General features: G+C 48.1%; 2 protein-coding genes and 1 long non-coding RNA gene across 3 annotated transcripts in view; 1 reads left to right on the plus strand and 2 right to left on the minus strand.

Moving 5' to 3' along the window:
• The window catches only part of LOC133206847 (uncharacterized), a 29,021-nt gene extending 13,509 nt beyond the window's left edge, over positions 1–15,512 (plus strand). The window contains exons 3-4 of the long non-coding RNA XR_009723887.1: positions 10,266–10,318; positions 14,509–15,512. This is a non-coding gene — a long non-coding RNA (uncharacterized LOC133206847). The remainder of the gene's footprint in view (positions 1–10,265; positions 10,319–14,508) is intronic.
• Positions 1,200–3,859, minus strand: HOXB5 (homeobox B5). Its single transcript, XM_061343110.1, has 2 exons — positions 2,687–3,859; positions 1,200–1,704 (listed from the first exon to the last, which is right to left on the minus strand). Exons 1-2 carry the CDS (start codon positions 3,234–3,236, stop codon positions 1,457–1,459), a joined length of 798 nt encoding a protein of 265 aa, XP_061199094.1. The 5' UTR covers positions 3,237–3,859; the 3' UTR covers positions 1,200–1,456.
• On the minus strand, positions 6,267–15,356 carry HOXB6 (homeobox B6). Its single transcript, XM_061343114.1, has 3 exons — positions 15,217–15,356; positions 7,950–8,536; positions 6,267–6,615 (listed from the first exon to the last, which is right to left on the minus strand). The coding sequence occupies exons 2-3, from the start codon at positions 8,356–8,358 to the stop codon at positions 6,356–6,358; spliced, it is 669 nt and encodes a 222-aa protein (XP_061199098.1). The 5' UTR covers positions 8,359–8,536; positions 15,217–15,356; the 3' UTR covers positions 6,267–6,355.
• Positions 15,513–17,074: the final 1,562 nt, after the last annotated feature.

The raw sequence follows: 17,074 nt of genomic DNA on the forward strand, positions 1-17,074 counted from the left end.
CCATGTTTATCTATATATATTTCAAATATATCTATCCAAACACACCGATCTGTGATTCTGTAGAGCGCAGGTTTATGTATACGCGTATGTGGGCATAAATACCTCTGGCTTTTCAAATGTGCTTGTGTGTATGTAGATCTAACTCCTGAAATGCACGTAAATCTGCCTTTATATCGCGGGATTGCAACTTGAAGTACTGGAAACCAGTTTTTCTGCTACCATGGGTTGGGGGGGTCGGCGGTGTTTTGGGGAGACGGCGTTCGGAGAGCCGTGAAGGGCTGCGGTTTGTGCCGGCCGGTGTCTGGAGGGCGTTGGGTTTGAATATTTGGTGGGTTTGAGCTCCCCAGAGCTGCCCAGGAGAGGCTGGGGCTCTGCTGAGAGTTCCTCGCAGCGTCTCAGCCCCACGCCAGGCATCTCCGCGGCTCCAGCATGGGCTGCGAATCTCAGAGCTTGTGTATAAAGTGCAACTGGGAGCCTTTGTGAGTAGGAGAAACGTTTATTTGACTTCAAGTAAAGCTACAAACAAATACAAAAAGCTTATTGGCAAAGTACTAACAGGCAGCTAGACATGACAGATGCCATTTTTACACATAACATTGCATTCACTCTGCCCACTACAAACCGTCTATTAGTCACATCAGAAATATTTCTAGTATTTACAGACATTAGAGCACTCTATTGTTGGTCCGATTTTATACATAATCTTTTTTCTTTTATAATAGTGAAGTTTACCCACGTCTAAGAGTACGTCTTAGAATAAGGCTGGGACTCGAAATCCTGGCCTGAAGTTCGAACTAAAACACAGACTGGACAATTTTAAGACAGATACAAGAGCTTGTGCCTTTTTTTGGTGGTTTTTTTTTTCACTTTTTCACCCCCCCCCCTTTTTTTTTTTACATTTTTGTTTGGGTTTTTTTAGCTTTTTTTTTTTAGCTTTTTTTTTTTTTTTTTCTGCCACTGTAGTGCAGGAACCCCCTTTTTTAGCTTAGGCAGAGAACAACTCACCCAAAAGCAGTAAACTCAGGAAAGGGGGGGGGGGGGGCATAAAGAAAAGAAACCGAACAAGTACACAACCGTATCTGTTCTCGATTTATAAATAAGTTATAATATTTAAAGGGCTCACATAAGACATGCTAGCTTTCCAGAAAGCATCAAGAGAGCACGGACACAGACATTTAGAAGAACAACAGCATGAGGAGCATCTGGAAATAAAATTTAATTCTATATAAAAAAAAAGAAAAGATTTAAACCCCCAAATTTAATAACAAACAGAACACGACATGGACTCAGTCCTGGGATAACGGTACCATACGCGTTGGTTTAGAATATCAACAACATGCCGAAAGAAAGGTGCCTCACTGTACAGTACTCGGAAACTAAAATCTGCGCTTTATTTATTTATTTACGGATTTCTTTCTCGCCTCCTCTTCTTCCCTCGATATTCCTCCTCTAGACTTTATGGCTGAAAGGCGCTGCCCGCCGAGGCTAAGCTCATGCTTTTCAGTTTATTATCCTTCTTCCATTTCATCCTCCTGTTCTGGAACCAGATTTTGATCTGGCGTTCGGAGAGGCAGAGAGCGTGAGCGATCTCTATTCTCCTCCTGCGGGTGAGATATCTATTGAAGTGGAATTCCTTTTCCAACTCCAGGGTCTGGTAGCGAGTGTACGCTGTCCTCGCCCTCTTCCCGTCTGGTCCAGTCATGTCTGAATAACACGGACAACAGCGGGGTTGGGGTTTTGCTTTCTGCTAAGATTTTTGTTATCCTTAAGGCTATATAGATAAATATATATATTGTAAAACCGAGGTAAAATACTCGCCTTCTTCGGGCAGCTTGGAATGCTGTTTATTCCTCAAATAACAACCCCCCTCCCGCCTTTTTCGCACACCCCCAGACACGTGTAAACCCCCCCACCCTCGGCCCCTCCAGAACCGGTATTCGCAACTCAGTGTTCATAATTTAACTGGAGAAGAGAGATTTTGCATCTCCCCTTCCCCCCCCCCCCCCCTTTGCCCGGGTGTTTCTCGGTCTCTTTGCAGGGGGTTCAGGTTTAAGGCTCTTTTCTCCAGCAGAAAACAGGGCCGAGTGTGTGTGTGTAGTTGGGGGGGTGGGGTGGGGGGTGATGGTGTCTCTCTGTTCCTCTGTATCTCCTCGCAATTTTGGTTTTCTCAAGAGCAGATTGTCAAGAATACACCCAGCAAAATAAGAGCAGGAAAGGACTGAGAGACCCATCTGTGCATATAATGCCATTTTAATGGTCAATTCTTTCCTTTCCTCTCCCCCCCCACACACCCCCAAGGAACACCCCCTTCCCTCAATTTTTAAATTACCTTCTCCCACCATCCACATAGAGCTACGAGCTGAAAATAAGCGCCCATTTCACGGAGAGAATAGCGAAAGTTAAATAAAATCGCCCCCCCCTCACCCCTTCGAGGCGCCAGAGGCAGCTTTAAAGCAGCCATCAGAGCAAGAAATACAAAAGCAATAAATAGCTGCGTTTCTGATCAAAGCGCCTCCACGGAATAAAAGGAAGGAGAGAAAAAAGGGAGTGGGGGGAGTGGGGGGGTGGGGGGAGGAGGAAAAGGGGAAAGGAAATTAAAAAACACAGTAAAACACGAGAGAAAAGGAGAGGGGTGTGAGAAAATAAACAACAACAACGACAACGACGGAAAAAGAAGTAGCTGTACCATGGCTAATGTGAAGTTTCCTCATCCAAGGGAATATCTGAGGTGCCTGCCCTTCTGTTGCTGCGGTGGAGGTCGCGATGGGCTCTGCCTGTGCTCGGGGGATGCTGCTGCTTATTGGAGTGCCCTCGTCGGCTCCCGAGGACGCGCTGGTCTCGTCTAGTTCTGTGAAATTTGTGTTGGTGGTGCTGGCAGAAGGAGCTTGGTCGGAGGGGGACGGGGCGGGTTTGCCTCCATGGCTCTCGCTGTTGGAGCAGGGAAGGGAGTCGGGAGAAGATAAGGAGCAGCTAGACGCCTGTCTAAACCTGCTCTCCTGAGCTGGAGAAGGGAAACCGCGGGAGCTCTCCCCCACAGCCCCAAAGTGGCTGGAGGAGGCTGAGCGGTTGATGCTAAGGTCCATCCCATTGTAGTTGTAGCCATAAGAGCTGGAATGCATGGTGCTTGAATCTCTGTAAGAACCGTTCATGGAACTGCTGGTCCCATAATTTAGTAACTGATAGTCGGGGCCATTTGGGTAGCGCCCTGAGAACGAGTTTACAAAGTAAGAGCTCATTTGGGTTATTTTGGAGGGCTTGATTTGTGGCTCGTGGTCGTTATAACCCTGTGCTTGACGATTTATGATGTATTAATGAATTATAGCGATGCACTGTACTTCGTTTTTGCTATGTATGCGGCCAAATATGGGGGGGGGGAGGGTGGGGGGTGCGTTTGGGAATCACGTGCTTTTGTTGACCAGTCGTAAATTCTCACTGATGACCTCAAGAGGTAATTCATGCTCTATGGTTACAAATAATGACGATCGCGGAGTCGTTTAGGCCCGAGTCGGTGCGCGGCGCCCCGAATCCCCGTGCGCGCCGCCGCCGCGCTCGCCCCCCACCTTGGCGGAGCGCGCCACCTGCCGGCCGAGCGGGGCGCAGCGCCCAGGGGGGACTGAAGGGGGGGACACCCCCGTACCCCCAAATCCACCCTCCGAACACATCCCCCTTCTTCTATATTCATTTTCCTTCCTAAAAATCAACGCTGAGATGAAAGCGGGGTGGGGGGGGGGAAGTCTCGCCGCGGCTGGCGTGTCCACGCTCCCTCCCGTGGGTCTTCTCGCCCGGCTTCTTTTCTTTATTAAACTCTTAATTTCTTCCTTTGTGACACCGTTGGGAACTTCGGAGGCAGCGGGCGAAGTGCCTTGAGCATGGGGAGGGGGGTTCTCTTCGGTTAATATCTGCACGGGGAAAAGGGGGTACGGTAAAGCTGTGCTGGGGGTGCGAGGCTGCGTGGGGTTATTTCGCGTGGTTACAGTCAAAAAGTCGAGCGTTGCTGCACGCTGAGCGTGGACCAGGGATGCGGTCGCATCTTAATTCTGGAGGGGGGGGGGGGGGGAAGAGGAAAGGGGGAGAAATAAATGGGGAGAAAGGAGAAGAAGGGAACGTCCAGCCGGTGGAAATGTTGACAACGTCGCTTTTGGGGTATTCTCATTCCTGAGCGTTTCGCTTCCTCTTTGAACACAGCATTGTGCTACGTCCTTTTTCCTTTCCGTTTGTTAACCTGCAAGGAATATTGGGGAGCAAAAGCACTCTGAAACTGGTAAAATTGGGAAAAACGTTGTGAAAAAGCTGTGCTTTGTTAAGCATTGCTTCCTTTTATTTTCCCCTTCTTCTCTTTTCTCTCTCTCCTTTTTCTTTCTTTCTTTCTTTCTTTCCTTTTCTTCCCAAGGCAGTTTAGGAATTTCATATGCTTGTCTGCAACTCATTGGAAATTATGCGCCATATTGAAAGTGACATATAATTATAATAATTACGGGCAATGAAAAGCGTGGCAATAATAGTAAATGTCCTACAGCTGTGAAGCTTCTGCATGAATTGATTTTAAAAGTGAGTGACATTAAACCAGCTTGTGGCACGGGGGAATGCATTCATACATAGGTATTCCGTGTGGAGAGTGGGAAAGGGAATGGGAGCCAGGAGGTATCCTCGTTCCTCGCGTTTTCCCCTCGTGAAACTGCAGAAAACGGTATCCGAAACAGCCTGGGCTGGTCGCTGGTTTCCAGTCCTAACCCTCAGCAGAACAAGCACTTCCTTTCGTTTAATCCCCCAAACCCAGGAAAAGTTTGCTCTTTGCAGCAAGAGGTTCCTCCTTGGCCAGAGCAGGAGCGGTCCCCAGCCCACCCCCCTCCCAGCACAGGAGAAATCACTGGAAACGCTTTCCAGTTCAAATGAAAATCTGCTCTTCTAAAAAAGCGTTTCATACTTAGTTTAGATTCTTTTCCACCTTTTTTTTTCCCCCCTAAATGCAGGCTGTATTCTTGGAGCTGGGAAGCTACTCGTTTCACAGGGCAAATTCCCTTGAAATCTGGACTTTTTTGCAATACACCTCACTTTGATTTGGGGATATGAAGTAAGGGACCAGATGTTTGAAAGATGCTAGGCAAATGTTAGGTATCTTTGGTAGATAAATGAGAGCATATTTTTGCCTGTTTCCTTGATTTATTATGTATATGGCGAGCGTTTCGTCATAACTCTTTGTACTGTAACAATAAAAAAGAATGATACTAAAGCAGAATGTCAGCGAGGAAATACTATTGGTGAAAGGGCTTCCATTTACGATTAGGCAAAAAGAGGGAAAACCAGATTTATCTCTCCACTGTAACTTCCGTATGCTTGGAGTTGCTTGTCCTTGCAGATTAGAAGACATTGTCAGGCAGAGAGCAGCAAGGCTTTCGTTATTGCTCTCTGCTCCTTAAGAATGGCAAGTTCCCTATGGAAAAGGGAAAGATAAGAAGAGCAATAATAATAGTAATAATGACAGGGTGGTGTGCGTGAGCTCGAAGACTTTGTTTTTATTAGAGAATTCCATGGTCATACCTAAGACAAACTTCAAACACAACACGTACAAAAATTAATAAAATAGAACTTTTTGCCGTTGCTGTTGTTGCTTTTGCATCCTTTTAGGTAGTACTCGTTCTTTCAGTAGATTTTCCTTTAAAAAAAATAATATATATATAAAAGAAACAACAACAACAAAAAAAAAAAAAACAAACCCCAAACCCCATAATAAAACTAATTCCGAAGACCCCAGGGCTTGATTAATTTACCAAAGGAGCAAAAAAATGAAATAAAAACCCAACTATGTCAACCGTGCAGGAAACATTTTTACAAAATTAAGACAATAAACACCCCAAATGACATATATTGCAGCACTTCCATTAAATACAAGAGTTAGCAGGTTACTAACAGTGACACCAAGGGTAGAAACACAGGTAGGAGTCCTTATTTTTTTTTTTTGTCTTTTTCCTTTTCTTTCCCTCCTCCTCTCATTCTTCACTTTCTCATTATTATTATTATTATTATTTGGGGGGGGTGAGTGGGAGGCTTGGGAAGGAAGAAAAAATCATTAAAAACGCATCTAGAAGCCTGATTTTTTTTTCCCTTTTTTTTTTTTTTTTTCCCTGTTTTTTCTTGGGCGCGCCAGAACACTGGGAACAAGAATCCATGGCATTGGTGGCCCAAACTTTCTAGCTGTGGCCGCTGCTCAGAGGGCTTGTCCCACCAATGTACAGGTTCTCCCTGTCCTCGCAGCCAGCCCACACCCCCCTCATCCTCACGGCTCTCACACACTCTCTCCCTCCCTCTCTACTTCTTTAACGTGTTCTTGTTGTGTGTGGGGTTTAAAATAATACTTTCACTCCGCCGTTTTCTCCTCCTCCTCCTCCGCGCTCAGTTGCGAGGAGTTGAGCAATTTATTCTCTTTTTTCCACTTCATCCTGCGGTTCTGGAACCAGATTTTGATCTGCCGCTCCGTCAGGCAGAGGGAATGGGCGATCTCGATCCGCCGGCGCCGGGTCAGGTAGCGGTTGAAATGGAATTCCTTCTCCAGCTCCAGTGTTTGGTAGCGGGTGTAGGTCTGGCGGCCTCGGCGGCCGCTGGGCCCGAAAGAAGAACCTGTGACACCCACAAAAAATAAAAAGGAAACAAATAGGAAACAAATAGGGAAAAAATAGGGGGAGCGGAAGGGGAGGGAAGGGGGGAGGGGAAGGGGAAAAAATAAAAGAAATTAAAGGAAAAAAAAAAAGGGGGGTGGGGGAAAGCCCCGCGGTTTAGTGGAGCCGCGGAGATACCGGATAATCCGCGGGATTCTAAACCCCTCATCACGGCGGTATGCGAAGGGGTGTGTGCCCGCTCCCCTGCCCTCCGAAGGCTTTGGCCAACCTCAAAATCACCCCATCGGCCTGTGACCCCCTCCGTGCGCACAAGGGAGCTCCCCTGGCTGGGCCGCACCCGCGGAGGATCCGCAGCCGAGCTGTAGGCAGGGATCGTGCTGAACTGGCCCGGCTGCTGGCAGGGCCGGGGAGACAGGGCAAGATCTATCTGATTCCGGGATGAAAAATCGCAAGGTGTTCTCTCCCCCCGCCCGCCCGCGCTGTTTTCCACCCTACCGGCAACTGTAATAGATCGGAGCATTTAAGCAATAATGAAGTGAATCGATCTGCCCAAACTCTGCATTAAAGAGGACACAACACTTTATGTCCCTGCGCTAATGGACGTCAATTTGGAACTTAAGAGGCAACAAATGCATCTAAACATGGGAAGGAGGGTGGTGAGCCTCTTTATTCCCCCCCTTCTTTTTTTTTTTTTTTTTTCCTGATTGAGGAAACAGCACTTAAAGAAGTCATATATCACCAGGGGGTGGAAAAAAAATTCTCCCCAGGCAGACTTTTCATTATGTGTGTTTCATTAAAAATGTAGCCCTCTCCTTTCAAATATTTAAACACTTTGATATGATTTAAGTCCAGATCGGGCAGCCAGCGAGAAAGGGAGCTGCGTGGGGGTGTGAGTCCGTGTGTGTGTGTGTAAAGTCATCCAGATCTGATTTAGAAAAGATATCTCCCTGTGCGTGTGGAGGAAAGACAGAGACAAATCGCTGTAGCTGAGTGACACGCGAAGTGGAATGTGGGGGGAAATCAGAAAGGGGGGGGGGTGGGTGTTGGAGAAATACTGTATTGGGGATTTAAATGGGGGGGCAAACTTTTTAAGTGTGTATGGAGGGAAGTTCTGCGGGGGGAATACTTGAGCGGTGGGAAGTTTTGGTGCGTGTCAGGAGCAAGTTGGAGCGTCTCGTGCCGCCTAACTTCCCCGATGGAAGTTTGGGCTCCAAAGTGAAGCTTATTCCTGCTTCCCTCGCGCGCTTTCTCTCTCTCTCTCTCTCCCTGGCGGTAACAAATAAGAAAGGGGGGGAGGAGATTGATGTATTTATTTCTGTAAAAGAGTAAACTCACTATTGCAAGAGTTCATCCGCTGCATCCAAGGGTAAACCGGAGCGGAACATTTTGGCTCCTCGCTCTCTCCGAAGGCGGCTTTGCCGTGCGCGCAGTCCGCCGTGCGCGGCTCGGGGCCGAGGGGCGCCTCGTCCAGCGCCGGGGGGGCACAGGCGGGGTCCTTCTCCCTGAAGAACCCTCCAGCCCCGTAGTCACAGGCGGAGCCGCGGCTGTAGGCTCCGTTGCTCTGCTGGTAGTAAGGGGAGGAGGTGTAGCCCTTCTCCTGGACGCCCGCGGCTCCATAGGTGGTGGGGTAGTGCCTCAGAGGGTCCGCGTAGCCCGAGGGATACAGCGGGATCTGTCCCAGGAAGGGCTCCTGCCCCGCCGCCAGACTCACCGGGAAGGTCGAGTTGACAAAATAAGAACTCATTGGAAGAAGCCTGCCGTCCTTTCCCGGCTTTATGATTTGTTGTGTTTTATAGTCCAAGTGGTTTAGCTATTAGTAGTATATCGGAGATTGGGTTTTAGCTGAAGGGAGATGGCGTGGTGCCAGCGAGGGACACAAGGAAATACAACCATCTGATCAGGGGCTGACCAATAGCAGGCGCCTGAGGTTGCAAAATAGCACCCATGAGGAGCTGAGATTGCACCAGGGACCCCAAGAACAAACCATCCACCCCTTTTTCCCTCCCTTTTAAACAACAGAAATGCACCCCCTTAACCAAATATATAATATCTGCCGAAAGAAACATTCCCGGCGCGCTCCGAGCTTCATAAATAAATAAACGTGTCCGTCCCCCGTCCCCCCCCCCCATCTCCCCCCGCTCCCCCGGAGCTCTGCGCGGGGGTGTGCGAGAGCCCATCGCACGGATGGCGGTCTGTGCGCCTACATGTATTTACACACATAGAACGTACACAAATACTCTCTGCAAGTGTGTGGGGGGGGAAAGTCAGTTATTCGCATTCGGAACACTTTAACCCCTAAGTGTTTGCAAATCGTCCTGACATGGCTCCGTACTCCACCACAGTTACAGAAAAGAAGGAAGAAGGAAAAAAAGGGAGGAAAAAAAGTTTTTTTTTTGTGCGTGTGTGTGAACTTTGTGAGGAGATCTCACCGGGCTGATTAACTTACATTTGCTATAGGAGAAGAAATCGGGTTTGACAACTTATTTCGGTTCCTGTATGTCTAATTACCAGAGATTAGCACTCCCCGTCCGAGGAAATCCGCCCTCGCTTGAAGCAGACCTTCCCTTTTTCATATATTGCATTTTTACCTTTCCTTTTCTGCAAAAGCTCCGTATTCAGAAGATAAATGGAAAATCGAAGTATTTCCTTTATCCCTCGTTAAATCCCTATCCCCTCCACAGTCCGGCACCACATTGTGCCCTCTTGCGTTTTTTTGTTAATACCAAATCTATGCCGGACCTTTTATGGCTAAGAGGCAGCCCTGGGTTACGGTCCAAAGCTGACTTTATTGATCGTTCCCGATCGAGATGGGGGTTTTAAGGAGAGCAAAAGCTGGCGGTACGGTGGGGCTGCTGCCTCGGAGGTGCGCACGGACCCCGCGGGTTTGCAGCCCCCCTTTGAGCTCATTCCCGTCGCAAAAAAGCAGCCTTTTCCATTTTGCAAAGTTAAAAAGCTGGAAGGGAAAATTCGCAAAATCTCAAGCAATTCCCGGTCGCCCTAAAAGCTGCTCTTTGCTCTGGGCTGTGCCTCTCTCGGTTTTCCTCGACAGGGATGTGCTTTGCTCTACCTGGTGCATCCCCCCTTCAGATCCCTGTTTGCTCAAGGTAGACTTGGATCTCTGTTCGCCACCTTCCCTCTGTTCACATGGGAAAATCAGAGCCATCTCACAGGAAAAGATAAAAAATAATCAAAAATATCACCAAACGCCACCTAAATTAAAGCCAGGACTGTACCCGGATCATTTGCCTTTTATCAAGGATTCGTTTCCTGTCCGAATTTGTAGCCATCTGTCTTTGAGTCTTATATGCCGTGAAATGACCCGCCTTATAATACACACTCCCCTGTACTTGAATGTGTGAATGTGTGTGCTCCAAATCTAGAATTACATATATTACATGGTGTCTGCAGAGCTGCCAATGCGGCTCTCACTGACGGAGCTCCAAGTATCTACCGAAGTGGTATCTTATTACGAGCTGATTTATTTTAAACATCATGTTTACAGCAGCAAAGCCAAGATTGTTTCATGCCACGGCTGCAATGAACATTTCGACTGAAACGTAATCCTTATAATTCAAGGAAATAACATGCAAAGGAAATAGTTTTCCATCCTCCACCCCCTTTGACTGATATCTCTTATATTTGTTCTTTCAGAGTTTCCCTTTGTGTATGGAATGGACCCAAACTTACGTAGATCTGCTTTATTGGTATGCAAGACAAACAAAAAGTGAGATTGAAAGGGAACGGTGACTAGAGAAGAGGGGGAAAAGGCTGGGATGAGAGCCCCAAGTTAACTGCTGTGCAGGAGCCGAGCAGCTCCAACATTTAATTAGAGAGTTACGCAACATTTGTAGCTCTGAAATCTAGTGATGATCTGGCATCATCAGCTCTGCATGCAAATCTGGGGCTAAGCAATGGGATGTGCTGATAATCCAGTGCGTGAGTACATCTGCTGAAAATGTTTGCTCTCATATTTTCTCTTACTCCTCGGGATCGCTCTGCAAATATATCCCTGGAAACAAGGGGTTTGGGGAAAGAACCCCAAACCCTCTCACACCCCCAGATCCCAATACTGCTCATCCGAGTGGCCTTGTGGCTGAAACGGGCTTTTTATGTAGTTTGTCAGTCGACATTTTAAAATGCACTAATTGAAGCTGGCCGCTTGCTAATTCCTTCTTGCTGACACCTTCGACGCGCTATAGATAGAAAAGAACAAGTCCTGCCTCTTAGAAGGATGGCTCTAAAGAGGGCTATTTGGAGAAGGAAAAGGAAAGAAGAAAACTTGGTCTCAACCTAAAAAGAAACCCCAACCAAATCACCCAAAACAAAACAGAAATCAAACCCAGACCTGTCATAGTTTGAATGTTCCTGAGGGTCAGGCCCGCGGTCTAATTGATTTGCCACCTCTAATATATGTTAAATACGAGTAGAGGTCTTAAACCGCACTAAATCTCAGCGAATTGAGTGCTCAGCTCAGAGGTGGATTCCTATCCCCAGTTCAATAGCTTATAACAAATGAAGTTGAAACATTTAAAACGTTGCGTTATTGGTGTAGCTGTTGAGCAGACGCTCTCCCGCCGTCCCCGCTCCAGTCTGAAGGTAAATCTCAACCCGATTTTTGCAAATCTATTTTCTTCGGACGCCTCCAGAGCCAGCACAGGCGGGGGCGGGGGGTGAGGTGGTGGTGGGGTGTGTGTTGCAGGCAGACACGGAGCAGCAGCGGCTGCAGAAAGGAGCTTGTACAGAAGCCCTGAAGTTTGACCCGTCTTTGGGGGGCACCGGTGGGCACGGGTTTATTCAGTCTCTGGCCTCATCGCCTCAAAAACCGGCACAGGGTTTTTGCTAAGAAGGAGCAATAAAGCGGGGAAGTTGTGAGAGGCACCAGAAGGTGGTATAACACACTTAACTGTGCTGGGAAGCCGGCTTTCCCCTCCTGACAGACATCACTCATCTGGCAGGGCATAAATAAAGATAAAGAGAAGTATTTACAGTATGTACAACCCCAGCTCTCTGCCCAAGAAGGTCTCGGTTTTTGTCGCTTTGCTTTTCTGGCCGGAGAGAACGCCAATCCCACCAGGCAGAGCCAGGCAGATAGATGAGGGGATTAAAACAACACCCAAATATTTCAGCATGCAAACAGAACAGAGCGTTGCTTGTGTGAAAGCTAAACCCTCCAGGAGCTTGGTAGAAAGTTCAGTGCAGTTGGTTCCAATAAAAAATGAAACTCGCTTTTTTTCATGTGGAGCTGGAATTCCCGATCCTTCTGAAGTGAGAACACAGCGGGGGTTTCCCTACCGAGGGACTTATTGCAGCCATAAAGTCAAGCCAACACCACGAAAACACTTGAAAAACCCCCTTGTTCCTGGAGTCAGACATAGAAAGCTATTGGCAGCAGAGAAACCTCTCTTGTAATGCTCATGTACACCCAAAAGCATATCGGAAAAAAGCCCCGACAGAGCCGTTCAGAGCTCCAGGGCTGGAGTAATTAAAAAATGACCCTGAAGGTGTAAAAAAAATATAAAATACCGGCTTTTCCCGCACATAACCGCCTCAAACTTAATTTCCAGCAATTTAAGTTTAATTTACCTGACTTCCCGTGCAGTGCATAATAACCTGGTTAATGGCATCTTTGAAAAGAAGCAATAATAATCTGCCATTGTTCCATTATAGAGTGCAGCTAATTATTAACAACAACAACAAAAAAAAAAGGAGAGTGGGGGGGTCGGGAGTGCAGAGGAGGAGAGGGGCACTGGGGGACTCAAGCTACATCCAACCCAAGCATTTCTGCGCTAGCAAGTTCTGGGAAGTGGAAAGCGGAGGTGGAATATTAGGAAAGCAGGGAAAAGCAGAAGAAAAAGTGAGATGGATCATGTAATATGGAAAGCGAATGCCGGGGGGTGCTGGGAGTTGCAGCATGGAACAAGTTAATCGTGGCTGTTGCTGGTCAGAAGAGAGAAACTTCGCGCCCCCCCTCCCCCCCCTTTCTTTTTTTCTCTCTTCTTTACCATAGTCCCTGGCATCTCACTTTCTTGGAGAAAATGTCTCTCGTCTGGACATAAACAGTTGCCAGGAAACTGTGTGGCAGGAGGAGAAAACGAGAGGGAGAAAGCGAGCGGGAGGAAGGGAGACAACGAGAAACCTTTAAACATAACAGGCAGGCATTGTCCCTTCAGCGCCCACGGGAGCCCAAGGGTGACTCCTTGGACCCAGCAGCCACCCCCAGGCCGTGCTCCTGACAGACCCCTCGGGGTGACCACTGGGAGCGAGAAATAATAAAAGCTCCTTTTAGAATTAGCTAAAAACCCCGTTTTAAACCAGCCTCTCAGTCGCGTTTCACGCTCGGCCACCCGTCTTTCCCACTCGTGTGCATGTGGACACAGGAGGGGCCGTACGTGTGTGAGCGCACACGTGTCTGAACACTCGTGACACGGCTTCAGACGCTCATCAGCACAGGTTGGGGGCTGTATGGATCAACACGGGTGTTGGGGTGCTCGTGGCTCACATGCGAGTACACATACATGTGCGGGGGTGACCTCTGGGCCCTACGCGGAACAGAGAATCCGCCCTCCGTGCGGAACCGGGCACCGTGGAGGAGAAGAGCTTCCAGGAGTGGGACCGGAGGCTGCGGTCCCAGGGTGACGGCAATGCACCCAGGGCAAGGGCCGCCCCCCCCCGCCGGGACACCGGCTGCGGGAGCCCCCTGGGAGCCGCCGGCTGCCGCCGCCGACGGTAGATGGCAGCAGACGGCGGGGAATGGGCGAGCCCCGGCGGCAGCACCGGGGGACGGCGCGGCAGGGGGGGGGGGGCTCCCCTCTACCGTTGTATTTTATCTTCTTTAATAAATAAGCAGGGGAGGATGCCAGGAGGGGACCCGGCCAGGAGAAGCGCGGACACCCCCTATCCCTGAACCCCCCGGAGGGTGGGGGGGGGACACAGGCATTTCTCGTTCATCCCGTGTTGAAATGGTTAAAAAAGACCTGCCCGCAGCGAGATGCGGGATTTCCACAAGTGGTTGACCACGTAGGATGAGGAAAAAACAGGCATAAAAGCGTTTTGGAGCAAGCTTCCTAAGTGAAATGATTTTTTAAATATATTTTCTTTTCTTAACGAGTAGCGAAAGAAACCCAAACAACGAACGTGACGAGACTTAGGCAAAGGGAGAGCAGGCACTTTAACCGGTATTCAGTTTTTTTCCCCCGTGATTTATGAAAAATGTAACAGGTTCGGGAAGAAATAGCTTTTAAAAATGACTTTCTGTTTATTATTTCCGCGGCTTGTGATCATTTACTCTTGTCCACACAATATTCAAGCACAGACAGTTTAGGGCGAGATAAATCGTCACGTCATAAAATGGTTTATGCTTAAGTAATGAATCTCTCCTTACTCAATCTCGCTTCACTTCCACAGGCTCTTACATTATCTTATTTAAAAATCACCTCGTAACAGTAGCAATTACTACAATATTTCAATCCCCCATGAAATCTTGCAAAAACAAATAGATGAAACCCCCCACATTTAAAATCACAGGTATCTCGAGACAAACCTTTTCCTAAACCCGAAGATAAGCGTTAGGGTATCACAGAGTGAGGGGAGATTTGCACATTACCGGGTATGGAAAAGCACCGCCACGCCGTGGGGCTCAGACCCGAGCCAGTATTCCGGCCGGGAAAGCCGTAAAACCCCATTAACACCGCGGAACGCAATTAAATACATGGAGGTTTATTGCATCGCAACGTCAGCTTCATTTGGGAGTTTCACAAGGGGGGGGGTTGGTGGAAATACAATGAGAGCGCTGCGCTCAGGGTTGGCTTCATTCTTATTATCTTTTTTGGGTTTTTTCCCTTTTATTTTTTCCTTTTTTTCCCTTTTTGTCTTTCTTTTTTTAACTAATTTCCAGACCCTTATTTTCGAGGCCGCCGCGAGCTGCCCTCTCCGAAGAAACCACCCACATAATAATGACCCTGGAGAGCAACGCAAAACCCAACTGGCTTCCACACAAACTTCACCAAATGACGGGGCTCGCCTGAGGAGCAGGCGAACTGGCAAAAGCTTCTGTGAGGGGAGAAAAAATAAACCACCACAACGACCCACAAAGGGTTTGGTATTTTTTTAAAGGCAGTATCTAAAAGCCTCCACCACCAAGCTCCTGCAAAATCCTTCACTCCAAGTCTACTATCTCCAGGTGACCTTAAAGGCTTTATTTTTCCTTCTTACTCCAATGTTTTATTTTTCCTTTTCTTCCTTATTTCCTTTCTTATTTTAATCCTCTGTTTCTTTCTTAATCTCTCTCCCCCCCCCCCTTATTTCTTTCTATTTTCTTCCTCTATTTCTTCCGTTCATTCTCTCTCAATGTGTCTACCTTTTCCCCATCCCTTTTTTTCTCTCCCTTTCACCTTTACACTACGCTTTTCAAGGAAAATTGTCACTTATACAGATTTCCACCATCTCTGATTTCTTAAAGTGCCTCCCTTCTTCATCACCCCACCCTTTTCTTTCTCCCCCACCCCTGAATAGAGGATATGTGGAATGGAATAGAAAAGGCAGCTTAACAAATGCATTTTCTCAAAGAAAATATTAAACGAAGAGAAGCGTATTATTCCCTTACCTTTTGACGTCCATTTCTGTGGCATAAGTAAAATAGGGAGGGAGAGGGAGACAGCGTTTGCTTATCTGTTAGCTGACAAATATTGTCCCAACCTGAGAGCCGTCGATCGCCTCTCTGACTTGTGAGAGCTTCTTGCATTTCTGTCATTTGCATAGAAAATGGAGCAACTTCCCTCTTTGAAAAATGATAGCCTCCACTCGGTCCAGAACCTCCTCTGCCCCTCCATGACTACCGAGATTCCAGATCAGCAGCAAATTAAGAGAGGAATTAAAATAATAATAAAAAATCAAAATAAAATGAATAATCAAAAATCTTACAACTCTTTTCCTACGTGCGTGCGGAGATGGGTGCCTGGGGGTGCGTGCGGGTGTGTGCAGGGCTGCTCCCCCCCTCCCCGCTCCCCTCTTTTAGCCCTATCGAGCTTATACACAAAAGTAAAAAAATATAAAGAGGCGAGAGCCCTATAGAGGACACTGATCCGACCCAAGGTGCAGCGGACAGAAGAATGGTGCAATATAACCACATGGGAAATAATAAAAAGTTCATGTTCACGGTTAGCAGTCCACATGACCGGCTCTGGCCAATCCCAGAACCCAGCCACTCATAAAGTTCTATCACAAAGTTGTAAATTTTCATAAAACAACAAGGAATTTATTGCATTTCTTCATGACCGGTTTAACAGCAGCCTTTTTCTTAGCCGCCATCTTTTTTCTTTTAAACAAAAATAAAAGAATCTAAAAGGGGGTTCAGGGATTTCCAACCCCCCCCCCTTTGGTTTTCATGGGGGGGTATGTGGAGGGCAATAATCGAAATACGCTTCACCCGTTAGGCTAGGAACAATGAGAGCCCCCCCAGAATAAAGAGCTTGAGGCTGGCGTTGGTTTTTACATGGGGAAAGGCGCAGTAAAACAGTGGGGTTCGCTGGGATTTGGATGGCTTTTTTTTTTTTTCTTTCTTCCTTTTTTCTTGATGCAATTGGGATCGTTTCTGCTGAAAGGGGCAATTATCAGAATTTGGAGGGGGGGGAAGGGAGGCAAATACAGGCAATGAAAGCGCGGCCGGGGTGTCCATGCCCTGGGCTGGGGGGGGTCGGGCCAGACACCCCTAAAGAGCCCCCGGAACCCCTCCCAAGGCCCACTGCAGTCCCTGTTATAGCAGGGTGCGTGTGTGTGCTCCGGGAAGGTGGGTCACCCCGAGGGAACCCACTGCCCTGGCTTTAGCACATGGAACTGTGACTCCCTTTGCCTTATTTTCATGGAATTCTCCCCAATTCCTACTCGCCCCCCCCACCCCTCGCAGAAGTCGGTGTCAGGGGGGCCACTGCGGTCCGGGAACGGGTGGGGGGAGGGAAATATCTGGAACTGCTTCTCCTTTTTTCCCCTTTTCTTCCCTTCCCCCCCCCTTTTTTTTCCTTTCCCTTCCCTATCCCCGCTCTGCACAGAGCGCTCCCGAAGGGGTTTCACCGAGGTAAAAGGGAAATTTCCCTCTATTTTCCCTTCCTTTTCAGCGTGCAAACCCCGTAATAGCTGCTCCCCGTAATGACGGGCTTCCCATAATTAGTACATCCCGCATAGACTGCGAGTCTGTGCTAGAGACGTGGGCGCGCAGATGCTTGACGTGGCTTCTTATTTGGGGTAAAACCTGCTGAAGGATGCGCTGCGCGCCTTCACTTCGGCCATGGAGCATCGATGGTTGTAGGTGGTGGAAGATGGGGAGGCGGGGGGATGGAGAAGGTGCAAAACGGCCCCGCTGGCTACTTCCACCATCGGCTGCGATAAATTTTTTTCCCCTTGTGCATCTTGCGCAGTGCATTTTATGAGTAAATTACGCGGAGCCTCCGCGGGAGGAATCCGCAGCT

Source organism: Neopsephotus bourkii, unplaced genomic scaffold, assembly GCF_033783945.1.
Source record: "Neopsephotus bourkii isolate Nb327-2 ecotype Australia unplaced genomic scaffold, CSIRO-AGI_Nbou_v1 NB_1821, whole genome shotgun sequence".
Lineage (NCBI taxonomy): Eukaryota > Metazoa > Chordata > Aves > Psittaciformes > Psittacidae > Neopsephotus > Neopsephotus bourkii.

What these genes read in the sequence shown, in the direction of transcription:
- HOXB5 (XM_061343110.1), bottom strand. Translation starts at nt 3,236, where the DNA reads ATGAGCTCTTACTTTGTAAACTCGTTCTCAGGGCGCTACCCAAATGGC. An exon ending in GAAACTTCACATTAGCCATG is followed by an intron (nt 1,705 to 2,686) that starts GTACAGCTACTT and finishes CGTGTTATTCAG; the next exon opens with ACATGACTGGACCAGACGGG.
- HOXB6 (XM_061343114.1), bottom strand. Translation starts at nt 8,358, where the DNA reads ATGAGTTCTTATTTTGTCAACTCGACCTTCCCGGTGAGTCTGGCGGCG. An exon ending in GCGGATGAACTCTTGCAATA is followed by an intron (nt 6,616 to 7,949) that starts GTGAGTTTACTC and finishes TGGGTGTCACAG; the next exon opens with GTTCTTCTTTCGGGCCCAGC.